This window comes from Rattus norvegicus, chromosome 5, assembly GCF_021556685.1.
Source record: "Rattus norvegicus strain SHRSP/BbbUtx chromosome 5, alternate assembly SHRSP_T2T, whole genome shotgun sequence".
Taxonomy (NCBI): domain Eukaryota; kingdom Metazoa; phylum Chordata; class Mammalia; order Rodentia; family Muridae; genus Rattus; species Rattus norvegicus.
This window is the reverse complement of record NC_141538.1, coordinates 116,927,577-116,953,240: the sequence shown is the minus strand read 5'-3', so window position 1 is coordinate 116,953,240 and position 25,664 is coordinate 116,927,577. Positions and strand designations below refer to the sequence as shown.

General features: G+C 40.3%; 1 protein-coding gene across 1 annotated transcript in view; it reads left to right on the top strand.

The window, feature by feature from the left end:
* The window catches only part of Cyp2j16 (cytochrome P450, family 2, subfamily j, polypeptide 16), a 46,244-nt gene extending 23,186 nt beyond the window's left edge, over positions 1-23,058 (top strand). Inside the window, exons 5-9 of the mRNA XM_087551517.1 lie at positions 1,544-1,720; positions 3,090-3,231; positions 11,760-11,947; positions 15,313-15,451; positions 19,364-23,058. Coding sequence (XP_087407643.1) covers positions 1,544-1,720; positions 3,090-3,231; positions 11,760-11,947; positions 15,313-15,451; positions 19,364-19,539 — 822 coding nt within the window. The 3' untranslated portion in view covers positions 19,540-23,058. The remainder of the gene's footprint in view (positions 1-1,543; positions 1,721-3,089; positions 3,232-11,759; positions 11,948-15,312; positions 15,452-19,363) is intronic.
* The last annotated feature ends 2,606 nt before the right edge of the window (positions 23,059-25,664 follow it).

Genomic DNA, 25,664 nt, shown 5'->3' with positions numbered 1-25,664 from the left:
TAACTTCTTGGTATGAGAACTTTATAATTTCTTCATGGAGGCATGTAGTCCTATGAACTTTCCTCTTAGTATTGCTTTCATTTTCTCCTATAAATTTGGGTTTGTGTGTTAAGTGATAACAAAATTCTTAGCATAAACAATTACATTAGGGACTTTGATGAACACTTCAAAAGTACATGTCCATGAATTTTCTCAGTGACCTTTACATATAAAAGTATAGGACATGATATCTGAAACCTGGCACAGTTATATGGTTTTTACGGGTAAAAAGCCAGAACTATCAGTGAGAAAATCAATAGCATATTTTATAAGATCAGTAGCATGGAAGAAAAGGAGCAGCAAAGAAAAAGAGGTTTGGAAGAAAACAAAGGAAAAATAGAAATGTATTCGTATAAGACTGTGCAAGCAAAATAGAACTCTGTGAAATGCTATGAATCTTTAATAACAGTGAGCTTCCACTAGTAAGGAATCTAATATAAATATTACTTTAGAATATTAACTTTATTAAACATCGATATATTTAATGTTATTAATGATATTAAATGTCATCATACTTTAATGTTATTAATGATATTAAATGTCATCATACTTTAATGTTATTAATAATATTAAAAGCAAATATTGACCTATTTTAACATTATTAATAACATCAAAAATGTCAATATTGTTCACTATCAAACCTGAAGCTCATAGAATAAATAGCACACATCTGACTAATTGAAGTATTGTTGATTTTAGGCTGTGCCATACTATCTGTATACTACATAGTATTATTGAAAATGTATTCATCATCTATTTTACTTAAGTAAAAATTGCTAAATTACTATACAGATATTAAATCATTTTGGAGACAGCACCATGTGCACCTACCTGTACAACACATAGTAGTGGTAATTTTTCTGGGGGAAAATAAATACTGATCAAAAACATACAAAGGAGGCAAAAAGACGCCAATTTTCTTGACAAGCTCCAAGCCCTGGACCACTGAACATTACATTCATAATGTAAACATAAGGACCCATGCTAATTCCAGAGATATTATTTATTCCCAATGAATATATACTGCAATGACCTGAAATAGAAGTGCCCTCAATGTGATTCAGGGGCCATGATGGTTGGACAGTGTAAGGGAACATAGATAATAATGAAGACTTGCAGGGTTCCATCTCTGCAGGGCTTAAATATGCAAAGCACTGTTTGACAATGAGTATAGTAGATGGCTTTTGAGGATTGTTAGACAAGGAGTAAACCCATGTGATCACATTGGTAAATGTTCTCTATGGGAACTATTTGCAATACATTCAGGTGGGAGAGATGCTGAAGTACACCAGGAAGCAAGAAGATGGGCTCACTAAAACTGGTCTGTTGTTTTACATATTTTGCACAGCACAGTTGAAACACATGAGTGACAAGAGGCAAACCTGAAACCAAGATGGCACAGATTTACCAGAAAGGAAACGGAGGGAAGTACAAGATTATTTAAAACTGTGGAAAAGTGACTCCATGGTATCTCCAATATTTTTCTTTTCTTTTTCTTTATAAGCTCTACAATGTCTTTCCACTCATATTTAAATATCTTCCTGGACCACATCAAACAGTTTTTAAAAACTGGGAGAAACTGAAATCGATTGTTGCAAATATGATAGACCGTCACAGAAAAGACTGGAATCCTGATGAGCCGAGAGACTTCGTTGATGCTTTCCTGACAGAAATGACAAAGGTGAGGAAGATGTGGGCTGGGTATTCTTAGAAAAATTATAATATGGTGGTTTAGAAGGTTCCAGTGGACCTTACATCATGTTGCCATGTATTTAATGGTACAACACCACACTGATTCACAACTAGACTAATCCCTATGCATGTTGGATATGTGAGCTTAGTCTGAGGACTGTGGACACTCTACCACAAAAATGTTCCAAGCTCTCAGAGGGCACTAATATCCTTTGCTATGCTATTCCTTAATCTTCAATACCAAGTATCTCGCATCCAGCAGTCAGTCACATATATGTGTTACCTGTGCAACATTGGGACACCACTCAGCAAAAACAATTTGAACAGTTGAAGTTTTTTGGTTCACAATTTTAGGGGTAGGTTTGATCTGTTCTCACAGAGAAGGATTAGCAGATCAACATAGCTCATGGTCTCAAAGGGTGTGGTGGAGTCTGCACATTATTATGTACCAGAAAGCAGATGGTAGAACCGAGGGCCTTTTACAACTTTGAGTACCTTCCCTGGTGATAGAGGAGTAGGTGGCAGAAAATAGTCAAACTGAAAGCTGAAATCAACCAGAAACAAAAAGAACAATACAAAGAATCAACAAAACCAGGAGCTGGTTGTTTGAGAAAATCAGCAAGTTAGACAAACCCTTAGCCAAACTAACTTTGGATACAGAGAGACAGTATCCAAATAAAAGAATCAGAATTGAAAAAGAAGACATAACAAAACATCATTAGGTTTCATTTCAAAAGCCTCCACTCCACAAATCAGAAAATTTAAATGAAATAATTTTCTAGACAGATACCACATCCCATATCAAGAGCAAATAAGTGATCAGAACAGTCCTAAAACACTTAAGGGAATAAAATCAGACATTAAAAGTTAACTACACTGGACCTTTGGTTCACTAACCAAAAACTAAACACTGGTTAGACTGAGAGCCCCAACACATATGTAGCAGATATGTAGCTTGATCATTCTGTGGGTCTCCCAACAATTGGAACAGGGGATATCCCTAAAGCTGTTACCTGTCTATGAAATCCATTCTCCAACTGGGCTGCCTAAGTAGGGGAGTATGCAGCCAAACCTGTAGAGACTTGATGCTCCAGAATTGGGGGATACTTAAGGTAGACTCCCTCCATCTCAGAGGAGAAGGTAAGGGGATGAAGAGGCAAGCCAAGTAATCAAGATGGGAAGGGATTTCTGGGAGGGGGAGCAGTGATTATGGTATAAATGAATTAATAAATTAATTAATTATAAAAATATAAAATTAACCGGAGAACATGAAAAAAGAGAAAAACAAAACAATAAATTAGTTAATTAATAAAATAATGAGGAAATCCTCTTTTTAAAAGTACACAATACCTTTTTAGTACCCAGACAAGACTACTACAAGTTTCAATGAAGAAAATCTCATCGCTACCACTCTGGACCTCTTCTTTGCTGGAACAGAGACAACATCCATAACATTGCGCTGGGCTCTGCTCTACATTACGCTCAACCCAGAAGTACAAGGTGAGCATATACTGAGTGCACCCGGAAAAGGCTAAATGGTGCTTCTGAAAGATGTTACATAGATGGGGCCAGAAGATTGAAGAGTGGAGTAGAAAGACATGGAACAGCTGTGAGATGAAGTATTGTAAATACAGGTCATGGCCTTCATATGCCCTATCAGGATTGGGATGAGTCTAGAATACAGACTTTATAGCCTATCTTTGAAGGAGCTTCAGTTCTAGAACTAAATAGAGAAGTCAGCTGTCTTTGTGGTAGGCTCTATCAGAAAGTGAGAGTGTCTCATAAATATCCACTCAGCTTGTTTTTCCTTTTCAAAACTAACATCTTGTTTTATACTGGATATCATCAAAGTGACTTTGTCTGATACCTAGCATCAAATTCATGCTACCTCTGTCTGTCCAGACTCAGTCAAACACATTTTGCCCCTTGCCTCCCTGTATTATATCTTCTCATTGCCCTTAGTTTCACCACTAAGTAGGGTTTGGGCTATCTACTAAAAAAATATAATGTTTCAATTTCTTGAGCTTCCAAGAGAATCTTCTCATATACTACGCCCAAATATGTTTTAAATTATGTCAAGAATTTAATGGCTCTCTGCACCCAAATCTCACTCTCTGCACCCAAATCCCGTGGGAGGGAGAGCTAAACCTTCAGAGAGGCAGACAAGCCTGGGAAACCAGAAGAGACTGCTCTCAGTACATACATCTCGGACGCCAGAGGAAAACACCAAAGGCCATCTGGAACCCTGGTGAACTGAAGCTCCCGGAAGGGGCGGCACAGGTCTTCCTGGTTGCTGCCTCCGCAGAGAGCCCGTGGGCAGCACCCTGCGAGAAAACTTGAGCCTCGGGACCACAGGTAAGACCAACTTGTCTGTTGCAAGAAGGCTGCCTAGTGAAATCAGGACACACAGAGGCGGAATTCCTCTAGGACCGGGCACGTCCTGTGTTACCGGAAGTCCCACACCCGCGGATCCCGGCCCGCAGCAGCTCTCTGCTCCCAGACCCCGTGAGAGAGAGACCCAACCGCCTGGTCAGGTGGGCACTCCTGAGGCTGCATAAGCTCCCGGAAGGGGCGGCACAGGTCTTCCTGGTTGCTGCCACCGCAAAGAGCCCGTGGGCAGCACCCCGCGAGTGAACTTGAGCCTCGGGACCACAGGTAAGACCACATTTTCTGCTGCAAGAAAGCTGCCTGGTGAACTCAAGACACAGGCCCACAGGAACAGCTGAAGACCTGTAGAGAGGAAAAACTACACGCCCGAAAGCAGAACACTCTGTCCCCATAACTGACTGAAAGAGAGGAAAACAGGTCTACAGCACTCCTGACACACAGGCTTATAGGACAGTCTAGCCACTGTCAGAAATAGCAGAACAAAGTAACACTAGAGATAATCTGATGGCGAGAGGCAAGCGCAGGAACACAAGCAACAGAAACCAAGACTACATGGCATCATCAGAGCCCAATTCTCCCACCAAAACAAACATGGAATATCCAAACACACCAGAAAAGCAAGATCTAGTTTCAAAAATCATATTTGATCATGATGCTGGAGGACTTCAAGAAAGACGTGAAGAGCTCCCTTAGGGAAACACAGGAAAACATTAATAAACAAGTAGAAGCCTACAGAGAGGAATCGCAAAAATCCCTGAAAGAATCGCAAAAATCCCTGAAAGAATTCCAGGAAAACACAATCAAACAGTTGAAGGAATTAAAAACGGAAATAGAAGCAATAAAGAAAGAACACATGGAAACAACCCTGGATATAGAAAACCAAAAGAAGAGACAAGGAGCTGTAGATACAAGCTTCACCAACAGAATACAAGAGATGGAAGAGAGAATCTCAGGAGCAGAAGATTCCATAAAAATCATTGACTCAACTGTCAAAGATAATGTAAAGCGGAAAAAGCTACTGGTCCAAAACATACAGGAAATCCAGGACTCAATGAGAAGATCAAACATAAGGAGAATAGGTATAGAAGAGAGTGAAGACTCCCAGCTCAAAGGACCAGTAAATATCTTCAACAAAATCATAGAAGAAAACTTCCCTAACCTAAAAAAAGAGATACCCATAGGCATACAGGAAGCCTACAGAACTCCAAATAGATTGGACCAGAAAAGAAACACCTCCCGTCACATAATAGTCAAAACACCAAACGCACAAAATAAAGAAAGAATATTAAAAGCAGTAAGGGAAAAAGGTCAAGTAACATATAAAGGCAGACCTATCAGAATCACACCAGACTTCTCGCCAGAAACTATGAAGGCCAGAAGATCCTGGACTGATGTCATACAGACCCTAAGAGAACACAAATGCCAGCCCAGGTTACTGTATCCTGCAAAACTCTCAATTAACATTGATGGAGAAACCAAGATATTCCATGACAAAACCAAATTTACACAATATCTTTCTACAAATCCAGCACTACAAAGGATAATAAATGGTAAAGCCCAACATAAGGAGGCAAGCTATACCCTAGAAGAAGCAAGAAACTAATCGTCTTGGCAACAAAACAAAGAGAGTGAAAGCACACAAACATAACCTCACATCCAAATATGAATATAACGGGAAGCAAAAATCGCTATTCCTTAATATCTCTCAACATCAATGGCCTCAACTCCCCAATAAAAAGAAATAGATTAACAAACTGGATACGCAACGAGGACCCTGCATTCTGCTGCCTACAGGAAACACACCTCAGAGACAAAGACAGACACTACCTCAGAGTGAAAGGCTGGAAAACAACTTTCCAAGCAAATGGTCAGAAGAAGCAAGCTGGAGTAGCCATTCTAATATCCAATAAAATCAATTTTCAACTAAAAGTCATCAAAAAAGATAAGGAAGGACACTTCATATTCATCAAAGGAAAAATCCACCAAGATGAACTCTCAATCCGAAATATCTATGCCCCAAATACAAGGGCACCTACATACGTAAAAGAAACCTTACTAAAGCTCAAAACACACATTGCACCTCACACAATAATAGTGGGAGATTTCAACACCCCACTCTCATCAATGGACAGATCATGGAAACAGAAATTAAACAGTGATGTTGACAGAGTAAGAGAAGTCATGAGCCAAATGGACTTAACGGATATTTATAGAACATTCTATCCTAAAGCAAAAGGATATACCTTCTTCTCAGCTCCTCATGGTACTTTCTCCAAAATTGACCATATAATTGGTCAAAAAACGGGCCTCAACAGGTACAGAAAGATAGAAATAATCCCATGCGTGCTATTGGACCACCACGGCCTAAAACTGGTCTTCAATAACAATAAGGGAAGAATGCCCACATATACGTGGAAATTGAACAATGCTCTACTCAATGATAACCTGGTCAAGGAAGAAATAAAGAAAGAAATTAAAAACTTTTTAGAATTTAATGAAAATGAAGATACAACATGCCCAAACTTATGGGACACAATGAAAGCTGTGCTAAGAGGAAAACTCATAGCGCTGAGTGCCTGCAGAAAGAAACAGGAAAGAGCATATGTCAGCAGCTTGACAGCACACCTAAAAGCTCTAGAACAAAAAGAAGCAAATACACCCAGGAGGAGTAGAAGGCAGGAAATAATCAAACTCAGAGCTGAAATCAACCAAGTAGAAACAAAAAGGACCATAGAAAGAATCAACAGAACCAAAAGTTGGTTCTTTGAGAAAATCAACAAGATAGATAAACCCTTAGCCAGACTAACGAGAGGACACAGAGAGTGCGTCCAAATTAACAAAATCAGAAATGAAAAGGGAGACATAACTACAGATTCGGAGGAAATTCAAAACATCATCAGATCTTACTATAAAAACCTATATTCAACAAAACTTGAAAATCTTCAGGAAATGGACAACTTCCTAGACAGATACAAGGTATCGAAGTTAAATCAGGAACAGATAAACCAGTTAAACAACCCCATAACTCCTAAGGAAATAGAAGCAGTCATTAAAGGTCTCCCAACCAAAAAGAGCCCAGGTCCAGACGGGTTTAGTGCAGAATTCTATCAAACCTTAATAGAAGACCTCATACCAATATTATCCAAACTATTCCACAAAATTGAAACAGATGGATCACTACCGAATACCTTCTACGAAGCGACAATTACTCTTATACCTAAACCACACAAAGACACAACAAAGAAAGAGAACTTCAGACCAATTTCCCTTATGAATATCGACGCAAAAATACTCAATAAAATTCTGGCAAACCGAATTCAAGAGCACATCAAAACAATCATCCACCATGATCAAGTAGGCTTCATCCCAGGCATGTAGGGATGGTTTAATATACGGAAAACCATCAACGTGATCCATTATATAAACAAACTGAAAGAACAAAACCACATGATCATTTCATTAGACGCTGAGAAAGCATTTGACAAAATTCAACACCCCTTCATGATAAAAGTCCTGGAAAGAATAGGAATTCAAGGCCCATACCTGAACATAGTAAAAGCCATATACAGCAAACCAGTTGCTAACATTAAACTAAATGGAGAGAAACTTGAAGCAATCCCACTAAAATCAGGGACTAGACAAGGCTGCCCACTCTCTCCCTACTTATTCAATATAGTTCTTGAAGTTCTAGCCAGAGCAATCAGACAACAAAAGGAGATCAAGGGGATACAGATCGGAAAAGAAGAGGTCAAAATATCACTATTTGCAGATGATATGATAGTATATTTAAGTGATCCCAAAAGTTCCACCAGAGAACTACTAAAGCTGATAAACAACTTCAGCAAAGTGGCTGGGTATAAAATTAACTCAAATAAATCAGTTGCCTTCCTCTATACAAAAGAGAAACAAGCCGAGAAAGAAATTAGGGAAACGACACCCTTCATAATAGACCCAAATAATATAAAGTACCTCGGTGTGACTTTGACCAAGCAAGTAAAAGATCTGTACAATAAGAACTTCAAGACACTGAGGAAAGAAATTGAAGAAGACCTCAGAAGATGGAAAGATCTCCCATGCTCATGGATTAGCAGGATTAATATAGTAAAAATGGCCATTTTACCAAATGCAATCTACAGATTCAATGCAATCCCCATCAAAATACCAATCCAATTCTTCAAAGAGTTAGACAGAACAATTTGCAAATTCATCTGGAATAACAAAAAACCCAGGATAGCTAAAACTATCCTCAACAATAAAAGAACTTCAGGGGGAATCACTATCCCTGAACTCAAGCAGTATTACAGAGCAATAGTGATAAAAACTGCATGGTATTGGTACAGAGACAGACAGATAGACCAATGGAATAGAATTGAAGACCCAGAAATGAACCCACACACCTATGGTCACTTGATTTTTGACAAAGGAGCCAAAACCATCCAATGGAAAAAAGATAGCAGTTTCAGCAAATGGTGCTGGTTCAACTGGAGGTCAACATGTAGAAGAATGCAGATTGATCCATGCTTATCACCCTGTACAAAGCTTAAGTCCAAGTGGATCAAGGACCTCCACATCAAACCAGACACACTCAAACTAATAGAAGAAAAACTAGGGAAGCATCTGGAACACATGGGCACTGGAAAAAATTTCCTGAACAAAACACCAATGGCTTACGCTCTAAGATCAAGAATCGACAAATGGGATCTCATAAAACTGCAAAGCTTCTGTAAGGCAAAGGACACTGTGGTTAGGACAAAACGGCAACCAACAGATTGGGAAAAGATCTTTACCAATCCTACAACAGATAGAGGCCTTATATCCAAAATATACAAAGAACTCAAGAAGTTAGACCGCAGGGAAACAAATAACCCTATTAAAAAATGGGGTTCAGAGCTAAACAAAGAATTCACAGCTGAGGAATGCCGAATGGCTGAGAAACACCTAAAGAAATGTTCAACATCTTTAGTCATAAGGGAAATGCAAATCAAAACAACCCTGAGATTTCACCTCACACCAGTGAGAATGGCTAAGATCAAAAACTCAGGTGACAGCAGATGCTGGCGAGGATGTGGAGGAAGAGGAACACTCCTCCATTGCTGGAGGGATTGCAGACTGGTACAACCATTCTGGAAATCAGTCTGGAGGTTCCTCAGAAAATTGGACATTGAACTGCCTGAGGATCCAGCTATACCTCTCTTGGGCATATACCCAAAAGATGCCCCAACATATAAAAGAGACACGTGCTCCACTATGTTCATTGCAGCCTTATTTATAATAGCCAGAAACTGGAAAGAACCCAGATGCCCTTCAACAGAGGAATGGATACAGAAAATGTGGTACATCTACACAATGGAGTATTACTCAGCTATCAAAAACAACGAGTTTATGAAATTCGTAGGCAAATGGTTGGAACTGGAAAATATCATCCTGAGTGAGCTAACCCAATCACAGAAAGACATACATGGTATGCACTCACTGGTAAGTGGCTATTAGCCCAAATGCTTGAATTACCTTAGATGCCTAGAACACATGAAACTCAAGACGGATGATCAAAATGTGAATGCTTCACTCCTTCTTTAAATGAGGAAAAAGAATACCCTTGGCAGGGAAGGGAGAGGCAAAGATTAAAACAGAGACTGAAGGAACACCCATTCAGAGCCTGCCCCACATGTGGCCCATACATATACAGCCACCCAATTAGACAAGATGGATGAAGCAAAAAAGTGCAGACCGACAGGAGCCGGATGTAGATCGCTCCTGAGAGACACAGCCAGAATACAGCAAATACAGAGGCGAATGCCAGCAGCAAACCACTGAACTGAGAATAGGTCCCCCGTTGAAGGAATCAGAGAAAGAACTGGAAGAGCTTGAAGGGGCTTGAGACCCCATATGTACAACAATGTCAAGCAACCAGAGCTTCCAGGGACTAAGCCACTACCTAAAGACTATACATGGACTGACCCTGGACTCTGACCCCATAGGTAGCAATGAATATCCTAGTAAGAGCACCAGTGGAAGGGGAAGCCCTGGGTCCTGCTAAGACTGAACCCCCAGTGAACTAGACTCTGGGGGGGAGGGCGGCAATGGGGGGAGGGTTGGGAGGGGCACACCCATAAGGAAGGAGAGGGGGTAGGGGGATGTTTGCCTGGAAACCGGGAAAGGGAATAACACTCAAAATGTATATAAGAAATACTCAAGTTAATAAAAAAAATAAAAAAATAAAAAAAGAGAGAATAACTATCAAAAAAAAAGAATTTAATGCATGGCAAATTGCTGTCATCCATCACAAAGCTTTGCACATGGATTGTATCTGCACAGGGACTTTCCCACCTTCAGAAATAGTGACCCATCCCATCATGTTATTCCTCTGATTATAGAAGACATTTTCAGGTGAGTGATAAGAATACTCTTCATGTCATAGAACATTTCTCCACTCTAGAACACTCAAGCCAACTATGTTGTCATATGATGAAAATAAGAGTAGTGATCATAATGTCACCCATTAGTAAAGATCAAGTGGTCATTTCTTGAGTTTCATCCACTTTATGATACAAGGCCTTCCACTGATCTGGAACTCACCAAGTAGACAAGGCTCTCTTGTCAGTTAGTCACAGGAATCTGCCTCACACAGAACACTGAAGAGAAATATATTTCACCATACCTGGATTTTAACATGAATTTTAGGGATCACACTCAGATTCTCATGTTTGCATAACTATATCTTTACTTAATGAACTTTATTTCATGCCCAACTTTATCCTTATTGATCAAAATGTATATGCCATTATATCGATATATCTGTCTTTATCTATATATATGTTTGCTACCAAGAATTCTGTTGCCGTGCTATATAATGCTATAACCAAAGCTAATTTATGAATGTGAGACTTTATTTTCACTGATTGATTCTATGCAGGAAGAAGAGCAGTGGGGAGAAAAGTCAGGAACTGTGACATCATATCTCAACAGAAAAACACAAAGTTCAGAGAAAAGTGGAAGTAGTTCAAGGATAGAAACCCTCAAAACCATTCCCATAAACATTTTCCTCAAACAAGTCTGTGCTTCCATAAGGGCCCATGGATTCCCAAATACTATCATCTCCTTGGACTGTCTAAATAGTAAAGCCTATATTTTACATTTCCCTTTTAATACTCTTCATTTGGGCCTTTGGTCTCTATAGACTTGTGGTATTTTCTGATGCAAAATGCATTTAATCTAACTTTAAAAGTCCCCATAGTCTTTGACAGTCTATACTATTCAAAAGTCCAAATTCTCTCCAGACACTGAAGGCAATCTCTTGAATGTACCCCACAATAAAACAAAATGCATATTTAAATACATCAAGCATATACCAGAAGAAAATATACATGCTAACCTCAAAAGGAAAAAATAAAGATACAGGAAGAAAATACAGAACAAAGCAAAAATGGAACTGAAGGTGTCAAATAACAATTCTTGTAACCCCATGGATGATGCCTGAAACTTCAGTTTCATGGGATGAGCAACATGGTGTTTCTTTGTAAACAGAACACTGGATGAAATGTAAAAAGACAACATCTTGGATACAACTTCTCTCTCTTCACAAGAAAGAAGTATGCTTTGAAGCTAACAGCCCCCCCCACCCCACCCCCGTTTTCTTGCAGAAAAAGTACACTCTGAGATTGATAGAGTGATTGGCCATGGGAGGCTGCCAAGTACAGATGACCAAGATGCCATGCCCTACACCAATGCTGTCATCCATGAGGTTCTGAGGATGGGCAACATCATCCCCTTGAATGTTCCCAGGGAAGTGACAGCTGATAGCACATTGGCTGGATTCCACCTGCCTAAGGTAACCTTGCATTTTTAGCTTCCAATTTCCAGTCAATTGTTGTCATTATTGGAGGAACCCAATCATAAAAAGTAAAACTTATTTCTGACCCAAGAAACCATTTAAAATTAAAGATTTTATTCATAACAGAATGTGAGCATTCCTCCTATGTGTTTAAGCAATATTTATGTATATCATGGGGAATACAGAAAGGGAAATACCCTGGTTAAATTTGTTCAGTCAAAGACAGCTTTATTTGCTAAAGAATACTCTCTTGTCTTCTTGTGCTAGTGCTCACTCATAAGAGCCAATATTTCTTTGCCATTTGTGAACTCACAGGTGGTTTCCCATCATTTTCTTACTCTCTCACAGTTGAGAACTTTCTATCTCATAAAGAAATCTAGTCCAATCTGAAATAGTAACTCTAAAAAAGGAAAAAACCATATCATTGCCAAAAAAGCAACACAAAACATGTATTAAGAATTCTTATTTTTCAAATAGTTACTAAATCCTCTTTTCATAAGTTTGATCCTTTCTTTATTCAGTAGAAATTGTGATTAGGTGAAATAAGTTTAGATAATGTCCCTCTACGACAATATACAGTAACCTAACCTTGGTATTTAGGAATAAACCTGTTCTGATAATTTTTCCTGCTCAGGAATTATTATATTAGTTATTGAAAGATCTCCCCTATACTTTTAACCCTGGATCTCTCTTACAGTCATTCTGATCACAGACCCTAACATATGATCTACTCAGGATTTCTGCAGAGATCTCTCCTGAGAATGTCATACTCTCTCTGTTCAAGGCACAATTATTATCCTCTCCATTCTTTCTCTACACTGTATACCAAACAAAATCTGACATTTCTTCATAGTAGCAAATTAAAGGCCTGAGGTTTCAGTTCAGCATGGCATCCAGTGGGAGGCACAACAGAGCAAGCTTCAAGTTTATAGCCAGGAAGCAGAAAGACTGCAGGAGGCTATCCTCCAACCCCATTAATTCTATCCAGTTCTTCAGTGTTGGAGAAGGTACCACATATCAGGAAACTCTACTGCCAATAGGTAGTGAACTCACACAGATGCTATCACTGTTGTTTTATTACGATAGCCTCGACAATCATAAATTACTCAGAATGTGTTGTTACACAGTAAAGTCTTCAGAGTTTAGAACAGATGAGTCTATTCTGGAAACACAGATACAACCATAACTATAACATCTAGAAACAGAAAACCTCAACTATGTCATTGACAATGGCTTGTCAATTTCAAATATAGCTCAGCTCTAGACACTGACAGTCTAACTGGATAGGATGCAAGTGAATCAAACCACCAAGGCTTTGATTTTACTTGGATTTAGTTTCAGAAATGGCTGCATCTCTGCCCACTGTCTGACTCTAAGAAAACTGTTTATCTCTCATAGCATTGTTTCCTACGCCTCTATCATTACAGAATAATGTATAGTCTTCACAGGGAGAGATCATTAATAAAGAGCTTCCCACTCGATATAACAGTTATAATTTTTATTGTTTACACACCTTAAGATTTTTCTGTCTGTAAAACATTCTGAAGAAAGTGACCATGTAAGTGGCAGATTATAAATTATGAGAGTGTCCAGAGGAAAGCATCCTGTGCTGTCTAGAGGTAGGTAGGCTGGGACGAGACCCAGAGCCTGGGAAGAACAAGAAAGATTCTAAAGTAAAAGGTGCAGGTTCTGAATAGAGAGGTAGTAGGCTTTAGTCTGACAGCATGAGGGAGGATTAGTATTCATGTCAAGGAGACAATGATTTTTTTCTTTTATTTTTTTTAAATTTACACTTCAAATGTTATTCCCTTTCCTGGTTTCTGGGTTTCCCGGTTTCCCAGACATAAGCCCCCTATCCCATCCCCGTCCCTGTCTTCTATAAGGGTGTTCCCCACCCCATCCACCCCCTTCTCATCCCTTCGACATTCCCCTACACTGGGGGGTCCAACCTTGGCAGGACCAAGGGTTTCTCCTTCCATTGGTGCCCAACAAGGCCATCCTCTGCTACATATGCAGCTGGAGCCATAGGTCAGTCCATGTAGAGTCTTTGGGTAGTGGTTTAGTCCCTGGGAGCTCTGGTTGGTTGGCATTGTTCTTATGGGGTTGTAAACCCCTTCAGATCTTTCAATCCTTTCTCTAACTTATCCAACGTGAATTCCATTCTCAGTTCAATGGTTTGCTGCTAGCATTCGGCTCTGTATTTGACAAGCTCTGGCTGTGTCTCTCATGAGACATCTATACCCTGTTCCTATCAGCATGCCCTTCTTAGCATCATCAATTTTATCTAGTTTTGGTGTGTGTGTGTGTGTGTGTGTGTGTGTGTGTGTGTGTGTGTGTGTGTATTGTATACCCATGTGGGGCAGGCTCTAAATGGCCATTTTTTCAGTCTCTGCTCCAAACTTTGCCTCCATATCCCCTCCTATGAATATTTTTTAAGAAGAAGACAATGTTTAAAGGGGATGGGAATTGGGGTTGGGGATTTAGCTCAGTGGTAGAGTGCTTGCCTAGGAAGCGCAAGGCCCTGGGTTCGGTCCCCAGCTCCAAAAAAAAGAAGCAAAAAAAAAGGGGGGGATGGGAATTATTACAAAACTGAGAAAGGAAATACCAGCATGTGGCATCGTAGGCAGTAGGGAAATCTGGCTCTGGAGAATCAAAGAATGCCACTTCACATACTGAAGAGTGGGTAAAGAAAATGATGAGAAATGGGAGTGTGTGGTTATTAAGCTCTATTCGTGCTATAAGCATTGTCAGCTGTGGAACAGGTGAGGCTCTAAAATATCAAAGAGATAGGAAGAAATAATAACTTACATGACACAAGAGGGATTGAAAAAATGGTTTGAAAATTAGATGGGGTTGATGAGACATTATGAGGTAAAGACACACTCTGGGGAGCTCAGGCACCATGACAGAGAGAATGGTGGACTGGGCTTGCTTATGCTATATGCCTGATGTACACGTTCCTAACCCTGCTGAGAGAATGGGTTCTGAAGCTACATACTGAGAGCTAAGAAGAGAAAAGGGATCGTAGACACAACTTTTTTTCCCCAGACATCCCATATTCCTCACTGTAGGAAGTAGCTGGATTAAAGGTTTTTCACTCCCTTTATTTTCTCATGTATGGCCAAATGTCTTCTCCCTACTATATGCTGACCTATTCCCACAGACCAGAATTTTGTAATAAAAACAAATGCCTAATGTCCCTGAAATATCTTAAGCAGATACAGACCATCATTGATCTAAACTAAGGACAGGTTTTTGTGGGAGCTTAGGGTATGAACAGAAATGGAATATTAGGAAGCCCCATCCCTTGTGTCTAGATCTGTTCCGTATTTCAAGCCTTGAATCTTGGCTTTCTCCTTTAGGGCAAAATGATCCTGACCAATTTGACTGCTCTGCACAGGGACCCCAAAGAGTGGGCCACCCCAGACACCTTCAATCCAGAACATTTTTTGGAGAATGGACAGTTTAAGAAGAGAGACTCTTTTCTGCCTTTCTCAGTGGGTAAGTGGTAATGAGAAGGAAACCGGTCACAATCCTACCTCACCCCTTCCCTTCTCTTCTGCCTAGAGAACTCTGTTCTAATTTGACCATCTCCATATAGCTCGACCCAGTGCAGGTCCATAGTGTTATTTGCAGATCAGTACTTTCTAGACCTAGCACTGCTTCACATGGTTACTCTCTCTCAAGCCCTCCTTGGTTCTGTTGGAATTTTCAGCTCCCCATGTTTTATTTTCCACAACATTATAAACAGAAACCCAAAATCCCTGCCCCTTACCTGAAAGAAACCTAAATACATGTCATCTTTGAACAAAGTTTTTAAATGTTCAATTTATTTTTAAGTGCTACTCTCTCAAAGGTAAATATATTGTATTTGTAATGAGATGTGTAGGAGAAATGGGAGGGTGGCTACCTACTCACTATCATGGGAATTTTAAACAATATTGTAATCGCATTTGCATAACTGAATTGTGTTCTGTTCTAAACAAGAACCCCTCGAACAATTAAATCATTTGTCTTTTATGATTATAAGCATGCTTTTAAAATCTAATTACACAATTTGTGTTCTGTAACTTCATAGTTTTCTAGCCATCAGTTATAAAAAAAAATACTTGTAGTCTTCAATTGTTGAACCAGTAACAATGTAGTATAATACAATCATTTGCTTCTATGCATTGCACATATCTTTACAAATAATTTTGCAGTTCCTTAGTCCCATAAATATGCACTGAGCATATATTACATGTTAAACACACACAGGAAAATCATAGGATAAAAGTTTATTCATGGCATCCCCCTGGAACACGTGTTGCACTGCAGTCTTTCCAGCTGGAATCAGTGAACGGTGACAGAAATGGACACAGTCCTGGCCAAATATGCTGAAGCTGCAGCTGAAGCTTGGGGTCTACCTAATTTTCTCACACTGAATTTTGGGTTCCCTGATGCATCCTTCCGAATGTGACTAAATGTTCTGGGCTTCCCTGTGAGTGCCTAGATGAAATGGCTTTGTTCTCTTTGCTTTTTCCTGTGCTCCTGGGGCACCCTTGTTGACCATTCACAGTTCACTTTAAAAGGAAAGATAGCAGAATGTGTTCCTGTTCATAAAACACTTAAAAAGATTTGAATGATGGCTCAAAATCTCAGCTATTTCATTTACTCTAATTATGCTCAGTTACTGAGTCAGATCCCAAAAGTCTAGAATGTGACTCTTTTTACATCCCACCTAAGTGATTTAAGTTTTCTTTCCTAGCACTGCAGTGAAGGAAGGTAGCCATATCCCCAAGGCTTTCACTGGAAGTTGATCTTCTAGACCAAGTGAAGCTTGCACATGCCCAGTCTCTTCATATTGAAACATTTTTTTCCTCATAGAGGATTCATGGATAATGCCTTTAATTGTCTTCCTACCTGTACCAACTGTCACACCAGCCACACACAGAGAGCCACGGGTGTTTCCTGGGCTTCTTTGAAAGGGAAAAGGATCTAGTAGCCTTTAGCCCAGGCTGGGTTTGTTGGATTGCCCTCACTGAAACCATGTCTAGGAGGAAGTTTTGTTTGGTTAATCGTTTCAGAGATCTCAGCCTGTGGTAAGTTGGCTCATAGGTTTGTGGCTAGAGCAACACATTTTCTTAGAAGTGTTTGGCTGAAGAATATAGTCACCACATTGTTGCCTGAATGAAAGGGAAAGATGCTATGCATTTGCTGCGATTCCATTAGGGACATGACTCAAATGACCTACATTAAGCATATACACACTTAATTTTCTACCACTTCCCAATGGTGCCACCGTCAATATAGTAACTGAATTGGTTACTGTTCTATTGATGTGAGGATATACCATGACCAAGGCAATTCTTATAAAAGAAAATATTTAATTGGGGGACTTGGTTCCAGATTCGTAAGATTAGTCCGTGATCATTATGGCAAGAAATAGACAGGCATTGCACTGTAGGATTAGCTGAGAGTTTTACATTCTGATCCACAGGCAGAGTTAGGGAGGGGGAGAGAGACAGAGACAGAGACAGAAATACAGAGGCAGAGATCAAGACAGACAGACAGAGACAGAGAGAGAAAGAGAGAGAGACAGAATCAGAGTCAGACAGAGACACAGAAAAACACGTAGAAGGAGTGTTCTGGTTTTGCCCACTTCCAGTGACATACCTCCCTCAACAAGGCCAGGCTTCCTAATATTTCTCAAAACACTTTCACTCCCTGGACACTACTTATTCATATATATGAGCCTATGAAGGCCATTCTTTCTCAACCCACCATAATAAAATCAAAATTATCCATTTTACTGGCCAACCTTTCAGTCACATGCTCTATACTGAAATGCAAGTTTCGATCTGCCCAGGAAGGCTCAGGAACAAAGAGACTATTTCACATTATTGCCAAATGAGGAAGGATTAACTTCATGACAAGGACAGGTTCGGGCATAGTCACAGAGTTTTTGGCAGGTCATGTCCCTAACTCGGGCTCCTATCTTTGTTTATCATGATATGTGGACTCTTACAGGAGAATCTTTGGAATTTACTAAGTTGCTAGTCATATTCATGGCAGGTAACAGGAGCAGCATGAGAAGAACAGAGATAAAAAAAAACATGATAGTAAAATCACAGATTACTGTAAGATCCTGGCATCATATTAATACATATACAATGCACCTCTTCAGGTCTGATTTTATGTTATTTTTCTCAACAGCCTGTATTAAACAGATAGCATCGTGGATACATGCATCTATCAAAAAATTCTAAAATGTTTAATGTTTAAAACCAATAAAGCTTCTTATACATTAGCCCACAGAGAAGAATACATGCTATCTTTCCTGCTACCATGTCCTTGTTGGGCACCCTCTGAGGACAGAGGAAAGATATTCAAATAGTAATAATAGTTTTTTCTTGATGTTCAGCTAAGCATTATTGTTACAGTCTTTATAAATTTCCCTTTTTTTGAAGTTTTCCCTTTTTTCAGTCAAAAATGAATTATTTTCGAAGAAAGAAAGGACTTGATGACAAAGTAGATATTTTACTTGTTAAAGGGTTTGCCTTGGAAACACAGAATATAATACAATCTCCAGAGCATACAGAGAAAGGTGGGGCACGTTGGCATGCGCTTATAATCCTAGCACTTGAAAGGAGAATTTCTTGAAATTCAGCAGTCAGGCTAAATTGGCAAGTTCTAAAGAGTCAGGAAGCTGTGTTAAAAAGTGGGAGGTCTGGCACATGAGGATCAACAACCTTGTCTGTCTTCTAGAACCTAAATCCATGTGCACACATGTGTACATACAGTGAGCAAACTTATGCATGAAGACATCAATAATAATAGGAACTTAAATATGGGTTAGGGTCTAGATTGAACATCGTAGTACTGTTTACATACTTGATGAGGATGTTCCCAGAGGAAGAGAACAATGGAGTGCTAGAGTTGTCCTTCATCATCATAAATTACCCATAGGAAACTTGATATTTGAGAGAGAGTATGATGAGAGGACAGGTATAAAAACAGATATAGATACAAATACATGTGTTTATACAAACATTTCGATGAATACTCAGTGTGAAAGTGTATATGGTGTGAAGTGACCCAGAGCAATGACTCCCAGATTTATGAGAATACTTTGTGCCAAGGTCTTACCTCCTACATATTATTATTCAATGCAAAGAACCAGGATATCTAGGGGAAATGTCAATTCCCAGGGCTGGCAAAAAAAAAAAAAAAAAAAAAACAGAAGTCTGAGACATATTATACCAAAGATCAAGAAATGCTCTAATTGCACAGTCAGAAAGATATTAGACACAAGCTACTGGACACAAAGTCAAGGGTGAGTTCAGGATTTACAGGAGGAAGGTGGGAAAACCAGTGCCAAGATGCACCAAAGTCAGCTGAGAAAGTGATTCATCTTTTGGTTTTGTCTGACAGGAAAGAGAGCGTGCCCAGGAGAAAAACTGGCCAAGTCCGAGCTGTTCATTTTCTTCACTGCTCTTATGCAAAACTTTACCTTCAAGGCCCCAACCAATGAGAAGCTGAGCCTGAAGTTGAGAAAGGGCCTCTCCCTTTACCCAGTCAGCTACCGCATCTGTGCTGTACCTAGATAGTGAAAGAGAAAAGAGAACAGGGAGATATGCTGCATGCTCTGAAGTTTCTGGGCCTTGCTCACAAGAAAAGAAAAAGATGTCACAGAATGAAGGTAATTCAAGAACTATTAAAGAAATTTGGCTTAGAAAATTGAATCTAATTTTTGGAATGCTAGTCCTTTAATTTGGTATTCAGCAAATCACTTATAAGCATAACTTTCCATCTAAAATTTCAAGGACAATTATGGTTCTTCCTATGAAGAAAATGAATTGCATTTAATTAAAATGAATTAAAACTTAAAAATCAAAATTGTAATTATATTAATTATAAATTGAACATGCTAATTTCTTCAGGAATTATATCTCTAGTGGTATGCTGTCAGTTTGCCTCCTTCCTCCTTTTATACACTTGTATTTATTTCTGGCTCATTGAAATGGTAGCTTAAAGTGATGCAAAGAGAGAATTAGAATCCAAACTGAGAGCTTCTCATTGCACCCACAGAAATGGTCATGAAACCTCTCAAGTATGATAGCACTGACCCTAATTTATAGAGTTCTGTTTCCAAGTGTTTCTGCAGACCAGCAGAACAGGGATGTTTTCTAATTCAATGGCAGACAAAGCAAGTGGCATAAAATCAATTGCCTTCTTTGTTTTAATTTTCACTGGCTTCTTGTGAATTTCACATTATGTACCCCTTTCCCTCTCACTTCTCCCTCATATTATATCCACTCTTCATCTTTGCAACCTCCCTCTGAGAATAAAACATATTCTTGTGAAGATGTAGTGTGTCACAGTGTGTCTAACAACGTACACTTTTGTTCATATATCTTTGCTTACAAATGTTCACTGCAATGAGTTATTTATCTAGTAGGAGGTCTTTGGTTCCTCTTACACTATTAATACTGGTACCTCATTGGGACTCTTCTAGGATATTCGGTTGATGGCTTGTGTCATAGATATCTTGTTTAGGATCTGTAAGACCCGCCCCTTCATGTATTACAGAAGTTCATGAATGGGATAGAGATATTGGAGAGGGCACATTCAAACACCTGGATATGAACCTGAGAGGTATCTGAGCTGGTTAGCCCACCAACTCTCCTATACTCAAACTACTAGGACTCAATCTCCTGCCTTGCCCTGGCTGTGCCATCCAATGCATAGCCAAATATCCTGCCTTCATGGCCTTCTAAGTTCACTTGTCCTTGCACATACCATCAGAACCTGCTCCACTGTGCTTCCCAGGGGAGATACAGGGCCACTTTTCTAAGTACTGCATCAGGAGAGATGTTATCTGTCCCTTCTCTCATTTCCTCTGGATTTTCTCACCAGCAATGACCACAACCAGATCCAGGTAATACTGTTTCCAATGTTTTGTGCAGGGGCTTCTCTCCTGAGTGCCGCATCTAGCGAGGAAGAGATACAGTTTTCCTAGTCTCCTGACACCAGGACCAACTCTCCTAACTGTCACAGGTGTCAAGAGACAAAGGAGGGGGTGGGGGCATCTCTCCCTCATTCTTTCCATCACAAAGCAGACCACAGTCAGGACTGACTCCCCAGAGCCCAGACCCTCAAGGCCCAATCACCTGTAACTCGAATTTCCTGGGCCTGCTCTATTGTGCTGGCCAGGAGGTACAGTGCCAACTCTCTCAGATGTTGCAGCAAATCAGGGAAAGGGACATCACTCCTGCTCTCATGACCCTAGGGTCAATTCTCCCTCCTGCCATAAATATCAAAATCAGTTTCCTTTTATATGTTGGAGTTTGACCTTGGACCTAGAACTATGTCTTATGTCACAGATAAGCAAAAGCTGAAAATAGATTTGGAAGACAAATGCAATTGAAGGGCCTTTATAGCTGTGAGCATAGCAAATTGGCTCTGGCAAGCTTTGTTCCTCCTACTTTGTCTCTGCTTTGCTAAAGTGTTAAATTACACTCCAAAAGTTAGTCACCAATATCTATTCCCTTAGTGGCCACTTCCTTTCCCCGAATCTGACCAGCAAAGTCTAACTACCTTTCTTACTCAGGATTTGTATTCCTAAACAAACATCATGACTGAGAAAAATTAGTACCAGGAGTGGGGTATTCCTCTCATAAACTGACCATGTTTTGGGGTGGACTGTGGAAGGACTCTGGAACTTTGAACTAGAAGAGCCAATGGGCTGTTAAGAGCTCTTTGGGATGCTCTGTAGGAGCTTGAGAGATAATATTGAGAACAGTGCAGAAGATGGAGGCCTGGCTTGTGAAATTCAGAGGGAAGATTAAAGACTTTTTTCAGGAGTATTGCTGTTTTAATTGTGAAGATTCTGTGGTTTTGGTTAGCTGGGGCTGAAGAATCATCTGTGATTAACAAGATACTAGAACTACTAAAACAAAACCTTTGCATTACTGGGACTACTGATGCTAGTCAGCTGGTGCTAAGAAATTAGTGGTGATTAACAAGAGACCAGTATCATTGAGGTGAAATCTTCTCGGAAGTGTTTTCTGAGAGCACAAAGAGGCTGTGTTCCAGAGAACACACGGTTGTACCTTGTGCTGTGGCTAGACTTGGTAATGTGTAAGAGTCACCCACATGGTACTGGTTTTGAAGGCATGAAGGAATCATGAGAGCAGCTGAGGCTGGGTACTGTGAGAGGCCATGGAAGGACATTGGTGACAGTGTATCATCAGTTGCAATTGATGACCCAGAACTGAAGGGGTCATACAAAGAAGTTGAGGCTTGGCACCATGAAGAAAGCCTATGAGAGGCTATTGGTGAAACCTAGTTGCAGCAGAAGACAGCAGTGTTTTGGAAATGCCAGTACCATGAGATGACCACCAAGAACAGCAGCTGCAGTGGAGTACAGGCATCGGGAGCCTAGAAGACAAAGTGTGTGCTACAAAGGGCAGAGCTAGAGAAGTGACCGAAGCCCTTGGAGGAACCTATACGATTGTGAATGGATCCCAGACATTGGATGGTTGGAGTTTGATTTTGCTTTTGATTGTGACTGTGCCCTGAGCTTTTTCCCTCTTGAAGTAAGAAAGTATTTTAGTGGATCCACAGTTAAGATGAAAGACCCACCCCATGAGTCTTAACTCAGAGCTGCAACAGGCTTGAACGAGCCCAGGCACGCCCAGATACCTAGGGCCAAGTCACCGTTAAAACTAACAGACCATAAAAGGAAAGGAATACAGAACAGACTAGGAGTACCGGATCTGGCAGGAAGGGATAAGCCCCTAGCCCTCAACATTCAGGACGTCCCAGCCCGCACGTACTCTTTTACCATGTTACAACCTCATTCGAATATGATGCAAACCTGCCAATGTGTGTAGCTATACCTTATTACCTCATCATGTGAAATAACCAATCATATGTGAACATGTCTATATGCCTCGTTTAAATCCACCAATCCCCGTAACTATGCATCTGCTTCTGTACACCCGCTTCTGCTTCCCCAAACCCTATAAAAGCCCCATGCTGGAGCTGCTGGGCGCGCAAGTCCTCCGAAGAGACTGTGTGCCCGCAGGTACCTGTGTTTTCCAATAAACCCTCTTGCTGATTGCATCCGAGTGGCCTCGGCTCGGTCATTGGGCGCTTGGGGTCTCCTCCTGAGGGAAAGGTCCTCTCCGGAGGTCTTTCAAAGAGACTTTAGATTTTAAAAAGACTTTGAATTTTAAAAGATATTGTATATTTTAAATAGATTGAACTTTTAATATGTAAAGACTTGTGACTCCTAACGTTATTTAGATCTTGGTGATGAATAAGAAAATAAGAGTTGAGGCTTAATAGTGATGTGTTTTTGTGTCAACTTGTCACAAGCTGGAGTTATCACAGATAAAAGGAACCTCAGTTGTTGAAATGCCTTCATGAGACCCAGCTGTAAAGCATTTTCTCAATTAGTGATCAAAGAGGGAGGACACAGCCCATTGTGGGTAGTGTCAATCCCTGGGCTGGTAGTCTTGGGTTTTATAAGAGAGCAAGTTGAACAAGCCATGGGTAGCAAGCCAGTTAGACGTATCCCTCCATGGCCTCTGCATCAGCTCCTGCTTCCTGACCTGCTTGAGTTCCAGTCCTAACTTCCTATAGTGATGAATAGCAACGTGAAGTATAAGCTGAATAAACCCTTTCCTTTCCAACTTGCTTCTTGGTCATGATGTTTGTGTAGGAATAGAAACCCTGACTAAGACACTATCCAAGTATTGAAGATCAGATATCAAAAGCCTCGATTTGACTACCCTAATTAACATACCCAGTTACCAGAAACATACCTTAACACAGGGTTAGATGAAAATGACACAGGTCTTTCTCCTTATAAACTGCCATTTGCCTATGGGCTACATCTGTCTCCTTTCTATACAGAGGCAGTCCTTTGTCCTTCAAAGGTGAAAATATCCCTTCCCTTCTCCCTTGTACCCTTTCCCTTCTTCTTCCTCCTCTATTGCCAGTTTTTGCCTCTTACTGTGGGCTGTGAACCATGAGCCTGGTTCTTGGTTGAGCTAAAGGTTTGAAGCCCTAAAGGAACAGTAGGAGCTTTGCCTGCTCCCAGGTACCCAGCCCCTGTCATGTAGCTGCAATCCCTCCATAGAGTTGTGGCCATCAGTCACAGAAGGGAACCCCTGCCACAAGCCCTTCCACATGTAGATGAGGCATCCCTAACATCTCAGACTGAGACAATAGAAAAAGAGACTTGACCTGTGGTCACTTAAGCTCAAGACAAAGCTCTCCATGCAAATGAGGTACCTAAAGGCCCAGGGGGCATTGCCAGGAAGATTCCCTTTCCAGAAATTCCTCCATGCAAAAGGTATTTAATCTCAGGCCCATCCTGAGAAGTGGGGTACGGTTTTACATATTGACTTTCCACCATGACAATAAATTATTTGGAACCATGGACTGGCTTTTTACATCAAGATCTCTGGGCACCTTCCTAGCAATCATGCTGTTAGATCTACTTTCCTAGCGATAACCCCAAACTATTATTTACTATATTTCTACTTGACTGCTCTTAACTCCAATTGTGCAGTCCTGAGGACCATGATTTTTTATGGCTCTGTAAGACTTGAAGTGAGACTTAACGACTGGAAACATGCCCCCACACACACCCCAGCCCCTATTTCCAGCCCCACCCCCACCCCACCATCCCTGCCAAAGTGAAACACTAGAATGGAGTTCAATGCAAATGCAAGAGGTTTATTTTCCGGTGTGTCGGGTTGACCTTCAATCAGCCCCTCATGGCAAGTGAGTAGAAGGCTACCTCAAATGGCTATAACAAGCAGTTTTTATACTTTTTAGGGGTACAGGTTACTTCAGCAAGGTTACAGTTCAAACTTAGTGGCTAAGCATATTGACCTTTGAATCTATTGGTTAGCTCAGCTCATGTATCCCATAGTAGCTCTCCTCTCACCTCTCCTGCACATTCTAAAAATAGAACAAAAGTTGCAGCTTTTTCCATCCTTCCTCCTAGTACTCTCCCTTCAAGCCCACAATACCTCAATCACAACTATGTCTCTTCTGCTTAGCTATTGGCTGTTGAGATCTTTATAAACCAATCAGAATTATCTGGGGCATTCAGTGTCTTGCCTGTGGACTCTCTTGGGATAAACAGTCCAGTCTTGGGGGCTCTAAATTAGCATTAGAATACAAGCAGCACTCACTACAGATACACCCAAACTGGGTATCAGGAAGCAGTTTTATTTTATGCATACATCAATTCTAGAAGACATTAGTACATACATTTCGAACCCCTGGTATCACTAGATTATCTGTTTTACACATTTTTCCTATATATTGCTCTATGTACTCTGACTAGGTGTTTTAAACTACTATCTGCTAAAATCTAGAATGAGAGAGGAGGAGGGAGGCAGGGGGATTGCATGGTAGACATAAGAACAGTCTTAATGTATATTAGTACATAGTATGTCAGTTTGCACCAATATCTAGACTTAATGATGACCAGCCCACATTGTTTTTTTTTCTTTTGCCTTCCATCAGTTCTATTGGGCCTTCTTCTATTACCACAAAAAATTTTAGTAGGTTATAACCCTCACATAGGTTTGTGTCTATCTCTTTATGGTGTCTAGGTATGGAGTTACATCCACTCATTGGTCAGGTATGTCTAATAAGATTGAGAACTTGTTTATCTTGACAAGGGTTTAATATGCACATATGCCCT